Source organism: Dermacentor silvarum, chromosome 11 (assembly GCF_013339745.2).
Source record: "Dermacentor silvarum isolate Dsil-2018 chromosome 11, BIME_Dsil_1.4, whole genome shotgun sequence".
NCBI classification, from domain to species: Eukaryota; Metazoa; Arthropoda; class Arachnida; order Ixodida; family Ixodidae; genus Dermacentor; species Dermacentor silvarum.
Window position 1 is genome coordinate 70,670,659 of NC_051164.1, and position 20,434 is coordinate 70,691,092.

Below are 20,434 nucleotides of genomic sequence, written 5' to 3' on the forward strand. Positions count from 1 at the left end.
CCAGTTTCTCAGGACCAGATAAAGTTCTTGCCACCGTCAGACGCCACACCGGCCCAGCGAAAGTCGATGTCCAGCGAAGCTGTTGCAAAACCACCACCACAACTGATGGGCGTATGTAATGCTTTATTGATGGTTCGGATGCTTGTTTTGAGCTTACTATTTATTGAAACGTACGCTGTTGTGTGTGTTGTATGCGTGATTTCAACTAATCTATGCACTCTTTCCTTCACTTTACTGAGCGCTTCTAAGAGCCTCAGCGTTGCGGGGGTATGAGCCGTTGCTGATAATACATGATTGTTTTGAGCTTGTTATTTAATAAAACTTACGCTGTTCTGTACCTTGTATGTGTGATTTCGTCGAATGTATGCAATGTTCTCCTCACTTTGCTGAGGGGTCGTAGCATCTGCATTACGTGGGGAAGGAGTTATGACATTTTTGCTTACATAGGGGGCTACGAGCCATTTTCGATTATGATCATTTTTGTTCACGGACAGGACACGAAACATGCTGACCACCGAGAGGCTAACAGCTTCGCTTTAAAGCTTGCGAAAATTTCAATGCTTCAAAAAAGTTGCAGTTTCACTGATGTGACGCTTCGCTCAATTATTTTGACAGTCTTTTATTTATAGTTGCATTTTTCGTTGTCGTTGTACGCTAAACAGAATATTTATTTGAGCTGTATTAGTAAACGAAAACTGAACAAGTCTCCTAGCGTGAAGAGTGGTATCGTAAGTCTGAGCAACTGAAAACATCATTGAACCTTTGGACCGGTCGCGTCACGATAAGCCTTTCTGAAGGATTTATTTTTCTTCCCTACCGTGAACATTATTGATCGAGCTTTTAAGAAACTGGCGATGAAAACGCTTCTAAATGAAGGTCGCTCAATGTTGCTTATTGCGTCCTTCGCTTTTTTGACATTTCGTTCTTGTTTTTCTGGTTAGCTTGCCAGCCGTGTGGCAGAAATTATGACAACTCACGATAGTCATGCTACATATTCTCTTCACGTACAAAATAGTATAATGTTTAGCTAAATGCGTCAAAACTACGTAATTTTAGTTTGAGTTAGGCGCTGGTGGTTTCATTCGAAAATGGACAACAGGTGATGCTTCGCGTTAATCTAGTGAGTCCTCATGATTTAAGAGCACTTACATTTCGGTCTATTATGGTCAGGAATGCGCGTTCTTACAGCGAAGCTGTATATTGCTACCCCGGCCAATTTTCTGTGGACGTGCGTGTATACACCGTCGCGTCGACAAAGAAAAAAAATTTCGTTTACAGAGCTAGTGTAATTTTGAGTTCCCGCGTAACAGATTTACGTTTTCTCGTATGTTCAAATTACAAATCCGACGCTATCATGTCTGCAGGTTGTGTGTCAGTCGTCTACTTTACAAATCCTGTGACGCACCTTGAGAAATTGAATTAGTTCGATAACGCACTTGCGCCAGGCGGAGGATCTAGTAGAATGAGGACATATGCTGCACTCCGGCAGACCTGCGTGCGCGCGCGACGAACGTGTGCACGCGATGTTATCGGTCCTTGATGAGTGGGAGCTCTGTGCGTTGCATCGGTCGCGCAGAGTGTGCTGCGACCGTAGTCGACATCAGGACACGAACAAGCTAATTAGTGGTTTCAGACATTAGGAGTTAGTAAATACTTTCTTTTTTTTTTTTCGTCACTGCTGCCAAAGCAGTGCACATTGCGAGCACCCGTCAAGTATGGCAGTGTCTAGCAAAGTAGTCGTGTATAATGACACAGTGGACATTCAAAATAAATTGGCCACGTTAAGTACTCGCGGAGTTCAATTTGCCCGACGATGAAATACCTCTGATTTTCCTCTTCCTCGCCCCAACCACTTGAGAGAACTGACAAAACGTAATTTGCACACAGAAATGAGTATATACACCGCTTACTGAAGGGAATGCCTTTTTTTTTACTGGACGCTTCTCCGGCCACGACAAAGGCAGGCACGTTAATAATGGCGATAATACTTTATTAAAACAGGAGTATTCGTTTATTTTAGGCAATACATTTTGGTAATTCCGGGATCTCTAGAGACGAATGATTGCAGAATAGTAAATTCGTCTTCTACGAGTATGGAATGTCCTGCGAAAAAAAAAAAGAAAATGAAAATCATAAGTTACCGGCGAGAACATACAGAACCGTTTGACTTGTACTTTCTTCAAGTCTAAATGGATCCGTATTGACTTGACTTGTACTAAGCAAACAGCAGGCCTGCTCAACCGGCAAGTGGTATATTTCGGTTAGTGCATGCATTTCTACGAATCTTAATTCCATCGGGTTCAAACTGCTAGGTGACCTTGCACATACATCACTTAAAAATATATTGTTTTACAAGCGGAATGATTGGCTATACTATTCTGCGCGTGCGCCGACATCAATTGCCCTCGTGCGTTTAGAATGTTTATTGTAATAATGCGCGTTTACTCACCTCACTATACCGTCTGGAGCCACCACGTTCTAGAACATACAGAACCGCTTCGACTTGTACGACTTGTACATACCCGTTTCTGCAGGGACAGATCGCAAAACGCGCAGGCCTGCAATTTGTTAGAGATGCCTTCCGCTCGATTCTATTTTATTCTTATTAAGCGACCGCTCGCGGCTGACTGATCTCATTTCTAACACGGGCAGAGCGTCGTTCTTAGCACTGACGAAGCGCGAGAATTATTTGCATCGAGAAAGGCAGTCACTACAAAATCGTCGCCCTGGGTTGATATCTTTCACCGCCTGAACTATTGGGCGCAAGGACATGGAAGGTATGCTGAGCCAACCGAGAATTCCATTGCGGGTCCGTGCGGTTATACGCTGCTAAATTCAGACGATAATGATTCTTTGCTCTTTGCCAAAACTTCGGCTACTTTTAATTTGACGACCTCATTTTTCTTTGTTTGGTTATTTATCGATTGATATTAACCAACTTCTACGACCAGTTCCGACTTCGCCACATAGGAAGAACCACGTCCACAACGACGACTCTCGCTGGAGTTATCGTAATTTATTTACGCTTTCTAATTTTCGTTTCATCAGTCCCCGATAGTGGGTACGTCCCATTGAGAAACGAGGGAACACAGTTAAAAAAATAATAAAACTAATGTTGTATTTTTTGTGAGGAGAGTTCCTGTAGAAATGATGGGATCCTGAGAAAACAGACAACCGGAGACCCAGATGTCCAAATCATCAAAAATACAGTCCAACGACTAAGCAATGCAGCAAGTTCTGTTGAAAGTTGGGCGAGTTAGTGTTGGTTGATTCAAGAAACCTCTTGAAAAGCGTGCACGTGAAGAAGAAAAAGACATGACAGCGCTATCGCCCGAATTTATACGGATGAGAAGGAGACTAAATATATACCAATATATACCAGAGGCTAGAGCCTCAGGGCCTTCAACGAATTCACGTAGCGATGGCCATTGTTACATATAAGTACGTAATCTCGAAAACTACAGCCCTTGTCCAACATTTACAGGCTACACAGCGCTCCCCGCGTATATAGTTTGGCTTGGCTTTATGGTGCGGTTCCCGTGGGGCTCTTGAAACTCCGTACCTCAGTATTGCAAGCGCAAAAGTTATTTTCATTTATCTTGGTGATACCACAGCCTATAGTCGGCGCAGGTAACGTAATTAGTGCACTTTTGACAAAGACTACAATGGGCCTTCCATGCCACAGTTCAGTACGGAGGCTCGTAACTTCATTGCAGCTCATTATTGTGTTAGCGTGCGTTTATAAGAAAAATCCCTGGCACATCTATGCAATCTTAAGTAAGCGCATGCCATAGACAAGTGTCAGCGGTTAGGCGACACCTTCTCCAATTTGCTGCAATATCCGCCAACCGCCCCCAACTTCCACGAAACTGCATGGAGTTCCGCTCACACATCACACGTTGGCACTTCGCTCTTCGGGTTCAGGCTTCGACGCCGCGGCCATTAGGCGTATAGGCTGTTCACTCTATTGGTTAGCTCTATGAGGCGCGTAGGTGCTGTTGCGTATGCACACATGGAATGAAATCGACAGGCTGTCTTCAGCCGGGCCAGGCGATGAGACCATGGTGTAAAATGTACTCGTTAGGTGGGGACACATGTCGGCTTGCTTGCGAGACGCGATCGACCCGGTAAAGTAGCAACAACGCGCAACCATTGGCGCGGTGGCGGCAGCGGATACCTATCGACATGACGACGCAACTTCAGTTATAGAACAGAGTCGAGAGCTTGCGCGAACAAGGACTGCGTCGTCAAGGAACGTGCGCATAGCACAAGCAACCAGAGGACGGCGTCTGCACGCGGCGTCACGTCGCCGTATCATGCTTTTCAAACTACCATTTTTGTGTACATCTTCTGTTTTCTCTTCCTCAAAATTTTCCTATCTATCTTGTACCGCTACCTATGCCTGCAATGGATCCGGTAGTATCAAGCCCTTTCCTTCTTTTTTTCTTTTTTCACCCATACTCTAAAAATCTCGTGCTTTTCTGGACATTTCACCGGTTGATGTTTCCGTCGACTTTAAAATCCAAGCTCTTCTGGAAGGTGCACGTTATCTATGGGTCTCACTGGGTGAATACCTTCGGAATATTTCTGGATTGATGGACAGATGCTACGAGCGTCTGCTTTGAATCTGGGTGGTGCGTTGCGACCCCAATCTCTTGTTGGTACTGCGTGTGCGTGCGTGCGTGCGTGCGTGCGTGCGTGTGTGCGTGTGTGTGTGTGTGTGTGTGTGTGTGTGTGTGTGTGTGTGTGTGTGTGTGTGTGTGTGTGTGTGTGTGTGTGTGTGTGTGTGTGTGTGTGTGTGTGTGTGTGTGTGTGTGTACGCGCACACACACATACAGAGTAAGAGACAGACAGACTTACCAGAACCAATCTTTCTGAACCACTATTAGAAACGTTGGTTTTGTACGCCTCTGTTGTTTGTGGTCTTCCTTCCTGTTCTAACACTAAGCTTCCAATCGCCTCTTACTAATCTGTATTGCGGTCATATTTCCTTTCCCCCTGCTATCGCTAAACCCAGTGCCTTCATGGGGGTCCGAGGAGCCTAAACCGACAGCTGGGCAGATATCCTCACATTCTAATAAAACATTGTTCTATCGTTTCCCTAGCCTTACCGCAGCATGCACATGCTTCTTTCAATACTGCTGGGCGACGCCATTAAAGGGAAACGCCGTTCTAATTACCGGTGATTAATATTGAACCAATTGATGGTATGCCAGGCTGGCGTGCAGTCTAGCCTCTTAGACCGCGGGGACACCATGTTAAAACGATCGAGACTGGTGACTGCTTCGAACATGAACGGTTTATTGAAGAAGTGAAGTGGCGCGCGCTTGCGCCAAGGAGGCGTTCTCTTGCTCTTCGTCTTCGAGTATTTTGATGATGCTATTTTACAAGCTCCCGCCCGCCCAACTGGCACAGAGATAGGCTTTGGCGGGCTATTTGAAACACTCTTCAAGAGGGTAGATGTTGTTCACGGATCTTCTGAGAAACTCTTTGTTGCCTGTCCGAAGTAAGCAAGCTCTTGTTACTCCGTCGCGTCCAGGGTAAGTTTTTTCAATTCGGCCCATTTTCCAAAATGTCCTTGGACCCCGGTCTTCGATTAAAACCACATCGCCTTGGGACAATGGTTTCGCTTGTCGTGTCTTGGCTTTGACAATAGCTCCTATTTCCGTGAGATATTCGTGATGCCATCTTTTCCACCAAGCTTTCACTAGTTTGCATCTACTTCGCCATGCTTCTTCAATGTCTCCGTTGTATAGTCTTGTTTGTCCGTCTTGAAGCTGTTGGCGACCGCCTATGATGTCTGCAGGAGTTATTGGCATGGGCTCATTAGGTTCACCATACACGTAAGTTAACGGTCGATTGTTGAGCGCTCCTTCAACTTCTGCTACAATTGTGCGTAGCTCCTCCACTGAAGTTGTTTTTCTTGAGATTATTTTTCGCATCGATGTCTTTAGGCTCCGGATGAGGCGTTCGTAGAATCCTCCCCACCACGGGGCGCACTCGGCTATTGTTTTCCATTGTATTTGGCGTATACTGCAGTAATCCTTCACCAGTTCGTGCCCAACATTGTCAAGCTTTCCGTTAATTTCCTTCTCGGCCTTTGTAAAGGTCCTGGCGTTGTCCGAGTAGATTATGACAGGTATACCACGTCGTGCGGTGAATCGCCGGAAAGCTTGTAAAAAACTGGACGTCGACATGTCGTTGGTCATCTCCAAGTGTACTCCTCTCGTTACCGCGCAGGTGAAAATTACTACGTATTGTTTCACAATCTCGTCTTTGCTTTTCGCGTAAAGTGTTCCGGTGAAGTCAACTCCTGTGACTTGAAATGGCCCCGATTCGTTGACTCTGTCCGCAGGGAGTGGAGGCGTAGTTTGAGTGGCTGGTCTTGTATTATGCCTCTTGCATACTATGCATTTGTTTAAAACTCTTTTTACAGCTTGGCGACCTTGCAATATCCAAAACTTAGCCCGTAGTTCCGCTAGCGTGGCTTGAACTCCGCCGTGCAATATTATTTTATGAACGTGACGTATCAGTAGTTCCGTGAAATACTCGTCCTTTGGAAGTACGATGACGTGCCGGTTTGATTCTTGGCTGTAGTGCAAGCGTCCTTTCTGTCTTATGAGTCCTTTGTCGTCATAGTATACTTCTTGTCCATTTATATTAAATGGTTTAGTGCTTGACTTAGCACCGCCACTTGTCTTCCTGAGTAGTACTTGTGTTTGTCGTATCCAATAGTTCTCTGCAGTTATAATCTCTTTTCCTGTTAACGGCCCCTCGCGATGTTCTTTTCTTGCGTTGTTTATGAATCTGAATATCCATGCCGTTACTCTTAGAAGTCGCCCGTATGCTGAATAAGTTTTGATTTCCAAGATTGGTTCATTCTCTGTTGATGCTGTGCAGGTTTGACGTTGATCTTCGTGTTGATCGTCCATCTGTATATTCATGCGCATCACGCTTGCTCTTTCCGGCTCCACGGAGGTAACCCATTCGGGTCCATGCCACCACATTTTGGAGTTCATTAACGTCTTTGCGCTGATACCCCGTGTGAGTAGATCTGCCGGATTGTCTTCACCTTGAATGAACGACCAGCTCGTTTGCAGTGTCTTCTCTCTTATTTCTGCGACTCTGTTGGTAACAAATGGATCCCTTTTGCTGGTTCCTTTGATCCAATGAAGTACAATCATTGAGTCAGTCCAGCAGGCAGCTTCTTGAATTCTTTCGGTGAAGTGACTTTTGATGTAGTCGCTTAGTCTTGATGCTATCACCGCTGCCATTAGCTTAAGTCTTGCTAAACTTGGCTCTTTGATTGGAGCTACACGGCTTTTCGCTGTCAGTAGCCTTGACTCGTTTGTTCCATCTTTGTACACTAGTACCAAGTATGCTGCAGCTCCGTATGCTGTTGGACTCGCGTCTGCAAACACATGCAGCTTGTATGCTTGTACTGCTTGATCCTTACTTGCGTAGCATCGCTGAATTTCTAGAGCTCGCAGCTCCTCCGCTTCGGACATCAGGTCCCTCCACTTGTCGCATTCTTCTTTAGGGAGTGGATCATCCCAAGTGACGTCCGTTTTCCACAGTCGTTGAAAGCCTATTTTTGCGCGTATCGTAAAAGGTGACAGCAGACCAAGCGGGTCAAATATTCTTGCTGCTGCTTGCAATACTGTCCTCTTGGTTAAGCACGTGGTTGCTGGTAAGGGCGCCCATTTGTCCACAGGGAAGGATATCACGTCTTCTGAGTGCTTCCATATCATGCCAAGAAGCATTGTGTATCCTTTCGATCGAATCTCCATGTGAGCGTAGTCCTTTTCGTTTTCATCTATCATTTTGTTTAATCTCTCTTCATTCGATGTCCATTTTCTCAGGTTCATCGCCGCCTCATTGAACACTTGTTTTGCCTCTTTGTACAGCTTGACAGCTCCGTCGAACGTTGCTGCTCCTGTGATTACATCATCCACGTAAATCGCTTTCTGTAGTTTTTCTGTTGTATCCGGAAATCGATCAGCCACTTCTTTCAAATGGTGCTTGATTGTAGCTGCCAGAAGAAACGTGCTCAGTGTTGTACCAAAAGTAACTCTAGTCATGCGCCAGGTTTGTACTTCATTCAGCAGCCTACCGTCAGCGTCGTGCTTCCACCACAGAAATCTCATGGCATCTCTGTCCTCTTCATGGATTGAAATTTGTAGGAATGCCTTCTCCACGTCTCCTACTAGGGCCACCTTTTCATTTCGAAAGTTGATTAACAGCGAAAGCATGTCTTCGTTTAAATTAGGTCCTGCCTCCAGATTGTCGTTTAATGACATACCTTCCTGCGTGTGTGAAGAGGCGTCGAATACTACACGAACTTTAGTCGTCGCTGGGTCCTCTCGAATAACCGCATGATGTGGCATATAGTAACACAACGTAGTCAGTGGTTCTTCTGATTCCTGAACCTCTTCCGCGACTCCCGAGGTCATATATTCTGAGATAGCTTGATCGTAGCGACACAGCATTTCCTCATTTTTCTTTAACCTTTTCGTCAGTTGGAGGAGTCTTTTCATTGCATTGTCTTTGTTGATTTCCAAGTTGACGTTTTCTGTCCAGGGCAAGCTGACTTGATAACGACCGTTTAGTTGTACTATCTTATTCTCGAATTCTTCTACAATTTCTGCTTCTGTAGTAGTGCAACTATGTTGTTTGATTCCCATTGATTCCAAGCTCCAAAACCTCTGTAGCTCTTGCTGTAGTTTTGTTTCCGCAGCTTCAACCTTCAGAACCATGACTGCTTGATTTTGGGCTTGAGTTAATTGTGTTTTAGTTTGCTCCGATGGGCCTTGCAGTACCCAACCCAGTATTGTCTCGACAGCCATCAGTCTGCTTTCGATTTTTTGTGTTCTGCCAGTGACGAACTCCCAGTAATAATCTGACCCGATGAGCAACCCTATAGCATCTGTTGCCGTAGTCGCGGTTTTGTCATCTGCCACTTGTAGCTTTAGTTGATTCATTTTCTCGTTGAGTTTGTGATTTGGAGCAGGTAGACAACTGTGTGAGATGACGTCGACTTGTAGAGCTTCGATCACCGTGGCTGACTTGTTTTCCTCGCGTCGCTATAGTTACTTGCACCACATTCATTTGTTTGAATTTTTCGTCTCCTCCGAACGAACCAATTGTCAGCCTGCAGCTGACAATTGTGACAACAAATGTGAGCCAATTGTGACAATTGTGACAACAAATGTGAGCCTGCAGCTCACATTTAACTCGATCGTCTACATGCCTATGACATCGCGATATGACGCTGACACCAGGATTCTGGCTGGTGCGTACGCATTATTCCTATCGTAACAAAAGATAATAGCACCGAGTGTCACATGAGTCCCTCTTCAAAATGAGTGCGCTTCGTCTCTTACCGTGTAATTTTTCTGCGTGAAATGCGCCGGCGTTTTTTTTTTTTTTTTAGTTTTCTAGGAGGGGTGTCGCATGCACCGCAGCAAACATGTTTTGTTTCGTCAGTGAGCTGGCCTTTCTCAATGCTAACCAATGGAGGCGCATTAACCTCGTCACGAGGAAGCAAAAAAGGGAAAAAGAAAAGGCCTAGAATTTGCAACAAAAATTACTAGTGGGAACCCCGGGGCAAGTGACTACGGAAGCTGCATGTATGCCAGTTGACCCGGCATGCAATACGGCTAGTACATGGACTTCCGTAAACTTCGTTCTTTTGGCTTCTGATCGCTGTGTGAATGGCAAGTTCATCATTCGCGAAAAATTTATATTGTCATAAGTATAACGATTTGCTACGGCTATGAGCGTGCGTCCGTATATATTGCCTTAGTGCCCTTGAAAAGTGATAGCAATAAAACGCAGCATGTGACGCCACGATAACGTCTGATGCCTCAAGCAGAAAGATCGGACAAATCCATGTACTTACCGCATCGAAACTTAGCGATCAACAACTTACCACATCGAAGTTTATGATGTTCAGTGCTTCTGAGAAGGTAGCTTCAATGAAGTTGGGTTTGTCGGTTTCTTGTAGCATAATAGTCGGATGAAAATTACAGGTTATGATGAATGTTTTAAATGATAGGCGAATGGTGTAATATAGTAGCGTCCCATTCGGAAGGTCTCCGTGGCCAAAATGATGAGAACTTTGTGTACCATCCGCGTGTGTCAGTTCGATCCAGTTGCTGCATAAAATAAAGGAAGACAGAACAAGAAGTCAGCTTAGAATCTGACCCAACAAGGCGTATCGCCGTCTATTATTTCGTATATTATTTCGCTACGAAATCGAAGTCCTCAGTTAATGCACAAACAATTGCAATTTGTGTGACATGCCAACAAGGTCTTTTCAATGTTAAAATTAACGATGGATGCAGACGAGACGAGCATTTCCCTTTCATATTTCACTCACCCTGCGACGGCTTATGTTGCAACCAATGAGAACAGCGCTTTCATCAATGTGTACCGGAGGCTTACACATGAAGGTGTCCTTATCGCCACGCTAGATGGAAAACTTCAACCACTAGCATTCATTGTACTTAGCTCGCGTTGTATGTGTGTGTGGGTGTCTGTGTAAACGAAGGAACAAAGAAGTGTTGTCGAAGAGATGAAGTTTCTTTCGCCAGCATCTGTTTTGAAAATGATTGTTTGATTGATTGATTGATTGATTGATTGAAAACAGTCTTTTGCTAGATGGAAATTCTACGAGTTGAATGGGAAGGCAGCCTGACCTGGCTGCTTCCTAGTTTCCTCCACTGCCAAGGCCCGAATGATGGTCTATTGCAGCCGGTCAGGGTCATCGTTCCAGAAGATGGCCCCCATTGCTCGAAAGTGGGGTTGGGGATAGGGTCTACTACGGAATAAACTGGCAAGCCTGTGTTTCGTGTTCCATGAGTTCTCCGCATTCAGAGCATGGCGGTCTGTAATTCGAGGGTGGAACTTTCTTCATCAAGCCTTTTATCGGCACTTTTTTTTTTCACTACATTTCTCTGTCGGTGGGCTCCATGGCTGCAAGAGTACTCATGTGTAAGACCGGCTAATTGCATTAGGCGCTAATTGCTTCTCGCGTCATTTAGTAGAAACACAGGACATCCCTGAGACCCGCGAGTCTACTTGCGTGCTGTCGCTTGCTGCGTTTCGTAACATCGAAAATGAGCAACGCCGTGGCCACTACTTTCAAGACGTCATTCCCAGGCTCACTTTTCAGACACAGCCCCCTTCTCTGCGTATCTTTGTGCTTCGCGGTGGCGTCTTGCAACGTTAAAACGTGCATCCTGATGGACTTGAACTGCCCCTGGTCATTCCAATAATCATATGCGTCAGACTGTGCACCCGCAGCTGAACACGATTCCTACCGCTAGTCACCTGGTAGTTCATAGAACGTATCACTGTTAAATGAAATTGCCACTTTTGGTCCAGTATTTACCGTTCCCTTTCCCGTAACGTCGCTTTTTGTGAATCCCCTGACAAGGACCTAAAAGAAACTATTCTGATAGGGTCCTTTTATCAGCGCTTGCAATGGGAGAGACCAGTTTCTGTAGTTTTCGCGCGTACGCAGGACAAACGCAAAATACGGGTATACGGCCAAGTGTTCCTGGTAGCTGAGTCTACTCACAATTTGGGCTAGTATGCTTGCAACCTGTCATACGTCTATAACGCTTGGTGAATTCCACACCAAGGCGTATCTGGTGCACCAAGCTTGTTTGGCTTCTTTTGAGCTTCTGAAGCATACGGGGGAATTTAATTTCTGGGTCAGCACCGCAAGAAACCAGCATTACTTCCTGCAGGCCGCCTTCAGCCCTTTGCCGTACTATGTTAGACATGCTTCAGTGCTGGTCTATAATTCTTTGATCCTTTCCCGTATCTTTCCGTGGAAATAAATGAATAGTAGTCGCTGCAGACTACATGACCTGATGCGCGATCACAAGGGCTAGCCCAACCTGTTGTGCAACTGACGTCACCGTCTTCCTCCTCGAAGACTTCATATTTAACCATATCACTTCTTTGCAATTCATCAATGACTGGGGCAGCTGCTTTGTATCAAAGGTTGTCCAGGACCTCTTGCACGCCTGGGCTACAAAACGCGTGTTCAAAATTGGAGGACACTTAAGCTTCGACTTTAAGAGTGGAACACGATAGCGTTATCGGGCTCCGTTCGCATCACGTTGTTCTTTATAAGTAGGCTTCACTGCAGCACAACGTGGGAAAGCCAGATTACACAGACCAAGCTTACACTGATCCCCTTAAAGTCGGCTTCACTTTGAAACACAAATGCATTGCTGTGAAGACAATTTTACAGGAGCAATTTAAACCGTCTTGTATCAAAATGTGAAGGCTCTAGGACCTTTTCCATTACTTTATTAATTGTTTGCTGTTGCTCCGAGGCGCGCGCGGGTCCAAAATTTAGAAAGGCTCGGTTTTCAACATTCCCCTCAATGTTGCTAGAACGAAAGTACAGCGAAACACCATCAGAATTGGCGGACGCTTAAGCTTCGCCTATAAGAGTGGAACGCGATAGGATTCAAAGATCCCTGGCTGCTTATCAGGCTTTTTTTCTCGTACATTCAAAATACATTCCGACGCTATCACGTCTGTAGGCTGTGGTTAAGTCGTACTTTACGATTTTTCTGGCAGATTTTACTTTGAGAAATTCAATTTTTGCTCACTAACGCCTTGCGCCACGTGAAGGGCCTGTGTGGTCGGGGTGGTTCGGGATGATGTGGTTCGCCATTATTTCCGCCAGGCGCCCATGCTTAACGCCGACGCCGAAGCCGACACTGACGCCGGATTTTCTGCGACACGGGGCCCTTAAAGCTTTCGCGCTAACACTGCTTCTCACCCTCAGACCAACGGTCTCCCAGAGCGTTTCAATAAATATTTCAAAGGCATGCTTGCTAGGTACCTTTCTGCCGACCATCGTGACTGAGACGCTGCTCTGCCCTTTGTAATATTTCCGTGCAATTAATCCACGCTGCCTTTTCACAGGTTCCTTCCGGCATTTCATTACACGACGTCAGAATACGCTTGTCATACCACCTCCGCAGCTTCAGAGGCACGCCAGATTGCTCGGCTGCGTCTGAGCACTCCGCAGAAAAAGCAACGACGTGTCTATGACGCCCACCACCGCGATCCTCATTTCAACCCTGGTGATATGACGCTTCTTTGAACAGCGTCACGGATAGTTTTCCTTTGCGAAAAGTTGATTTCGCCTTACTATGCCACCTACCCTGACTTGCGTCAAGGGACCGACGACGCATATAAAATCGCGCCTCTTGATTCCACTATGGCTCGACCTTCCTACGATGTCGCCCATGTTCCGCGCCTCAAGTGATAGCACTCAGTCCTAGCACACACCGGCACGGCGCCTTCGCCGCCAGGGGGCATGTTACTAAGCACTGCCATAGAAGAAGCTGAGAACAGCACAGAATCTGACGACACTCGCTGATTTCGCGCAGGCTGCCTTCCATCTTGAATGTCATTCAAGTCGATTCAGTAGCCTGTCAATATATTTTAAACCTCTCTTCTTCCAGCTACAATACATATAGACAACTGGGTTGACTATGAGACGAACAGCCCGGCTAACATCCCCTGCATATCAATAAAGCTTGTATCTCTCTCTCTCACTGATTATGTGCAACCGGTTATGTGCCGCTGGGTGTGTTTCCATGAATGAATGTGCTACTGTGAAACAATGGGCGTGCTAAATTAGCGCGCTCCGAACTGCAAAGTAGCACGCTCGAATGCGCTCGAGTGCAACGCCTTTGGAGCTTAAAGGGACACTAAAGGCAAATATTATTTCAACCTGGACTGTTAAAATATCATACCAGAAACCTCGAAACGCTTGTTTCGTGCCAAGGAAAGACTTATTTTAAGATAAAACTGCGTCTGAAGCGTCCACGTACCTCTAACGTAATTCAAATCGCCCGCCCGAGCGAGGAGTGGTGACGTCATGGCCCTATAGTGACGTTGCGCCGCCGGTGTGTAAAACGCGTGGTAAAACGGCGCCCGCAGACAGCGCTACGGCTTTTTTTTTTTTTTTTGCGAAAAGCGCAAACGCGCGGTCAGAAGCAGCCAAGACAGAGCCGACAGCAGTGCGATAGCGGAAGTATGGTGGCTAGCCACCATAGCGGAAGGTAAAGCGCGTGCCGAATTGTGAACACGGTGATCGTCGACGCTCGTCGCAATGGGCCAACTAGTTGACGGCCCTGACCACGACACATTGGCTCGCGATGCTGGGCTCAATTTTAGCGATTTAAGCTCCGATGAGCGTGACATGCTGCTGAGGGCTCGCGCTGCCGGCGTCGTTGCCTACTACGACGGCGGCCTCGACACCGGCTCTTCCGAGCGCGAAAGCAGCGAGGACTCCAGCAATGCGGCGTCGGGCGACGAAGCTGGTCACCGTCTGGACGTGCCGTCGCGACTCTCAAGCTGCTAGCAAATTCAAGTGCGAGTTTAGCGAGCCAGCAACACCAGCGAAGCACTAAGCGATAACGAAACTTCTGAAACTCGAAAGCGCGTGAGGTGCAGAGTCGAGCGAAAACGAAACCTTTTGACCGCCGGCATCGTTATCAAATGTAACGCCAAAAATGTATTCTTTCTAAGAATCTAATGGAAGTGGACAAGTAGCATTTTCTTTCGTCTTATAATCCAACGAAACAATCTGTTTAATACGAGTGGTTTAGTACTAGTGACATATTTGTTCTTTTTATGAGTGCCTTCGTCATCGGGTAAGTACCGGAATGTCCCTGGGGAGTCTCTTATCATGTCCTGTCGCGCAAAATGCTCGCTTTCCGCACGTTCGGTTTGACTGCTACGTCACAATGTGGGAAATCTGCGGTACCGCACCGCTGTCTCTGACGGCCGCTAACGCAATCACAATTCTGATCAATCCAGAGAGGGCAAGCGAAGGAACGGAAAAGCAAGCTGTTTGCGCGATCGCACCCCTCCATTAACCTCAAATTTCTCGATTACTAAAGCTGTGTTCGCCATTATATTGACGCCTTAGACGTTCTCTATCACTTTAGTAGATCGTCAGAGACCATTCGACGCATAAAGAAGCCGCAACTAAAGTGCGACGCCGACGCCGACGTTCCCGGCACCGCAAGTCAAGAAAGCACTGTGATAGTTATAAGGAAGTGCACACTCCCGAGAAGGCTGTTCGTCAACCGCTGACCTCGTGCGTTACCAACGCAGATGAGAGAAGAACGCCCGCCATCGATAACTCAAAGGAAGCATGGCCACCTTTACCGAAGCCATGCCAACTCGCAGAACCACGAGACACGAGTCGTCCAACAACTACGAATGGCCCGACAGCAGGCCCTGCAGCAGTCCGCGCAGAAGGCCAGGACTTGCAAGTGATCGCCATGCTGAAGTCACTCATGAATGTCATGCGTACGTTACTGACGAACCTAAACACCCCGAATGCTCGCAGCGCCCTGCAGGTACTGGACGCGATGAATCCAGTACTTGCAAGTCTTGAATAGCATTATGGCTCACTCACCGCTGTCGTTCCGTAAAGATGTCAACGAAGCATCCCTTTTTCAGTGGAATGCTCGAGGCCTCAGATCAAGAATTTCGGATTTTCGACCTTTCATTTTTGCGAACAAGTTTCCCATCATCGTCGTCTGCGAACCAAACCTTCAAACTACAATCCGGCTATCGGGCTATGAATCTTTCTCATCAGCGTCGTGTAATGTCCTCAGCAAGGTCGTCGTTTATGTTCGGTGTGAACTCACTTACGTGCTACATTCAGTTGTGCCTCCCGACGACGACCAATACGTGTGCTTAACTGTAAAAACAAAGAAACTTACATTTACTCTCGTCGCTGCATATATTTCTCCAACCAGTCGTTTTGACACGCAACGACTGGGTGCTTTGTTATCCGCGACACCTGGCCCTTGGATCCTTAGTGGAGATTTTAACGCACACCACCCGCTCTGGGGGAGTGTGAAGATGGACTCCAAAGGAAGAAAACTAGTCGCATTTGTCTCGGACCAAGAGCTTTGCTGTCTCAATGACGGCAGCCCGACATATTTACGGGGACTAACCTACAGCAGCTGTCTGGACTTGACTTTCGTCTCTCAGTGTCTTCGAAGCAGTATAAAGTGGTTCACAGACATAGAAACCCATGGAAGTGATCCCGTTCCTACCTATTTGAAGATCAAGGGAGTGGCCAAGTCTCTATCTACTGCCCTGTGTAGAACAGACTGGACGAAGTTCAGATCGCTTATGGAAGACGAATGTCAAGAAGGCCACCCATCATCTCTGGAGAATCAGATTAGAAATGCACTGCAAGAGGCTATGTTCACTTTTAGGCCTTCTCCAAAGTATAATGAATATGAAGGTGAATTGGAAAGGCTTCGAGCGATTCGCCGACGCGCGGAAAGAAGATACAGGCGCACGAAATGTATTCATGATCTGAGGGAGGCGAGGCGGATCCAAAAGAAAATCCAGCGCCGCATCGATACGCTACAATCTCAGAAGTGGAAATCCTTTTGCGAGTCCTTGGATCCTCGAAAGCCTCTGTCCCACATATGGAGAACTCTGCGTGGCCTACAATCGTCTCCACAACAGCGCCACCCTTTTAAGTCTCTTGCCCTGCATCAAGGACGACGTGAGATCGACGTTGCTGAGGATTTCTGCGCAAGAATCGCTGGCTTGCCATCACGACCTGTACCATTAGCACGTGACGTTGCGGCATCCAAGGACTCTCGCATGGATCTCTTGTTCTCTATGGAGGAGCTCGAAGCTGCGCTGGCGACTTGTAGGAAGTCATCATCGCCTGGGCCCGACGGTGTCACATACAAGGCACTTGGCAACCTTGGCCACAAAGCCCGCAGTGTACTCTTGGAGAGATACAACGAATCCTGGCGCGAAGGATTGATTCCTTGTGAGTGGAAAGTCAGCCGCCTAATACCTTTACTTAAGAGCTCTAAATCTCCATTAGACTTGGCATCGTACCGTCCCATCGCTCTTGCCAGTTGCGTTGGGAAACTAATGGAAAGGATGGTGTTGACGCGTCTTGAATGGTATTTGGAACACAATGAGGTATATCCCAATGCAATGGCGGGCTTCCGGCGCGGTCGGTCATCGGTCGATAACGTGCTTGATTTGGTAACATCTATTCAACACCAAAAGAGCATGAAACGTTTAACTGTGGCGATGTTTCTTGATGTGAAAGGCGCGTATGATAATGTAGCGCACCAAGCAATCCTCGATGCTTTGATCGATGTGGGCATTGGTGGCCGTGCACTGCGCTGGATTCACAGCTATTTGGAGGATAGATCCTTCTTCGTACTTACAGAAGATGGAATGACATCCCACCATGTCACCAGCAAAGGTGTGCCACAAGGCGGAGTGTTAAGCCCCACGCTCTTCAACGTAGCACTGCTAGGCCTTGTTGGATCATTGCCAAGGACGGTTCATATATCCATCTATGCAGATGATATCTGCATCTGGGCAGCCGGCGTAACTCGTCCGCAGATACGAGCGAGACTGCAGAAGGCGGTCACACAAACGTCGTCCTATCTGCGTATGAAAGGCCTAGAATTATCCTCCGAAAAGTGCCGATTAGTCGCATTTACGCGCAAATCAATGACTCCATATGTTATACGCATAAATGGACAAGGAATTGCTTACGAAACAAAACACCGTTTCCTTGGAGTCATCATCGATCGTGATTTGTCTTGGACGCCACATATTTCATATATGAAAAAGATGTTGACTGCAATAGCACATGTATTCAAATTTGTCGGCGGAAAGTCTTGGGGTGCGTCTGTGCAATCGATGCTACAGCTGTACCATGCATTATTTATGGGCTTCCTAAGATACAGCCTGCCCGTGCTGGGAAGCACCAGTAAAACGAACCTTCGAACACTCCAGAGTATGCAAGCCCAAGTTCTACGGACGTGCCTCGGCCTCCCTAAGTGTGCATCCACAGCGGCCACAATCGCCATAGCATGTGACCACCCTGTATCAACATACTTTGCAGTCGACGCGCTAAGAGTGCACATTCGACATGTCGCAAGGACGCCCTTTCACCATCTTGCTTGCCTGCCAACAACTAGGCCGCATACGAGTTTTAGCCGTCTCCTGACTATACATGGAGCATCGCTACCATCGAATTACGTCCCTGCAGCATGGCCTTCGTTACCACTGTGGTCTCTGCATTCACCACGAATATGCCTCACCATTCCAGGCGTGAATAAGAAGGCACAAATGCCGTCAGCAGCATTGAAGCAGGCAGCATTATTGCTACTACATGATGTCCACAGTGACCGCTTACATGTTTACACAGATGGGTCGGTCATGCACTCCAGTTCAGCAGCTGCAGTATTTGTCCCAGCAAAATCTACAGTAATAAAATTCCGGACATCGCACTTGACATCGACGACGGCTGTCGAACTTACAGCTCTGTGTGCAGCAATGAAATTTATTGAACAGGAACCGCCCCAGAAATGGTCTATCTTCTGCGATTCCAAGGCCGCCCTCCAGAGTTTGCTCTCTGCACTACGCCGTGGACCCCACGAACGCCTTGTCGCGGACACACGCGAAATTTACCATCAGGCAGTTGACAAAGGACATGACATTTTCTTTCAGTGGCTGCCAAGTCACTGTGGTATCTTTGGAAACGAGCAAGCGGACGCAGCCGCTCGATCTTCACATACCAGTACCGATTGCGTCGCTATCCCTATGTCCAGAACAGACGCAGCAAGAAAGCTCCGTGCGCTTGCTCGCGAGCTTACGTTAGCCCACTGGAATTCAACGGACTTTAAAAACCAGCGCCTCTGTTCCCTGGATCCTGATCTGAAGTTCCGCCTTCCACATGGCTTACCACGACGGGAGGTAACTCTCATTTGTCGCCTAAGACTTGGCGTAGCATTCACCAACGCGTACTCCTACCTGATGGGAATGGCCACAAGTCCAGATTGTGAAACTTGCGGGTGCAAAGAGACGATAGCACATCTTCTGTGTGATTGTCGTCGTTTTAGTGCACAAAGGAAAGTCCTCAGAACCACGCTCGACAAGATAGACAGCCGTCCCCTTACGGAAGCCAGAATTCTTGGTCCATGGTCCCAGCCGACGTCGGAACGAACTGCTTTAAAAGCGCTAGTACGCTTTTTGAAAGAAACAGGACTACATGAAAAACTATAGAATTGTGCGGACAGATGTGTTTTTTTTGTTCTTTTTTGTTTTTTGTTTTCTTCTTTTTAATCTTCTCTGGTTTTCTCATCTTTTCTGCCCTTACCCCATCCCCCCGTGCAGAGTAGCCAACCGGACACTTAACCTGGTTAACCTCTCTGCCTTTCGCCTCTTATTTTCCTTCCTTCCTTCCTTCCTTAGCTTGACCTTTTATTTGACTTTAGGGTCCCTTTAACTTAACGTCATTTTTCCGGAAGCCGTAGCAGGCGCGCACTCTCGCGCACCGTTTCCAGAGTGGAACGCGTAGAGCGCGCTCCGTAATCACGCACCGGAAGTCGCTTTCTCGCCGTTAAGTTTAAAAGAGCTCACTCTGCTTGCTTGAGCGCGCTCGCGCGCTTTACCTTAACGTGGCCAATGAGTATGATGCTTTAAATCACAACTTCGGCGCTAGGTAGGTACCCGTTCTTAGCCAATCGCCGAGAAAGAATGCGCCAATGTGACGCAATGGGTATGGATACCTAAATGTACTACAGCGAAGCTTTCTTTCTCTCATACCATGGAGTTGGCGCTCGTTGTCATATCCAGGCCTAGTAGGTCACACGGCCACTGAGCACAGCTCAATCTGTCAAATAGGATTTAGCAGTGGGTGCATGTCACGGCCACGAAGACGCGTCTCACTGAACAAGCACGTAAACAGATTTCCGCGAAATGCGAACGTATTCTTGCGCTCAAACCAAAGTCGGCATGCGAGATTTGGTGTAGTGAACAACACGAAGAGCACCTCGCTGAGTGACAGGTGTTTTCCCATCAACGCCAAGATGTAAAATATAAACACATGCACAACGCACGCCTCAACAATGAGCAACAAATGAATTAGACAGCTCATGCAGTCCGTTCGTAAGCATATGCACCAAGTTTAGAGCGAACATTGATAAACCTGTGCACAAATCTTGTACAGACAGTACAAACCACCGCTTGACATTGAATCCACCATCTGCGTTGGATGTGGATAATGTCTAAACCGAATAGCTTTCACTGCCTCATTCGCCGTTTTCGATTTTGGTGGCTTGAGGTCGGTCTTAGCACCGACGCATACGGAACGTGCATTTAAGCACCAGAGGTAAGAGACAATTTATTCTCCCGTAGAAACACATACAAAACAGGCATTTATACAGGTGCATACAATCACTACAACGTATCGTGAACGCAAGGCAAGACGTTCGATATAAACAAAGCCCACTGATCAAATAGAACAGTAAGTGGTGTTTTCTTGGGAACACTGGCTTCTGCCATTTAACGCACCAGCAAGGACACTATTTGCCAG

At 47.0% G+C, this 20,434-nt stretch overlaps 1 protein-coding gene across 1 annotated transcript in view; it reads right to left on the bottom strand.

Annotated features, from left to right (window-relative positions):
- Positions 1–1,907: 1,907 nt before the first annotated feature.
- Positions 1,908–20,434, bottom strand: part of LOC119433573 (uncharacterized) — a 57,398-nt gene continuing 38,871 nt past the window's right edge. Inside the window, exons 7-8 of the mRNA XM_049659354.1 lie at positions 9,932–10,157; positions 1,908–2,103 (exon numbers count right to left, since the gene is read on the bottom strand). Coding sequence (XP_049515311.1) covers positions 2,086–2,103; positions 9,932–10,157 — 244 coding nt within the window. The 3' untranslated portion in view covers positions 1,908–2,085. The remainder of the gene's footprint in view (positions 2,104–9,931; positions 10,158–20,434) is intronic.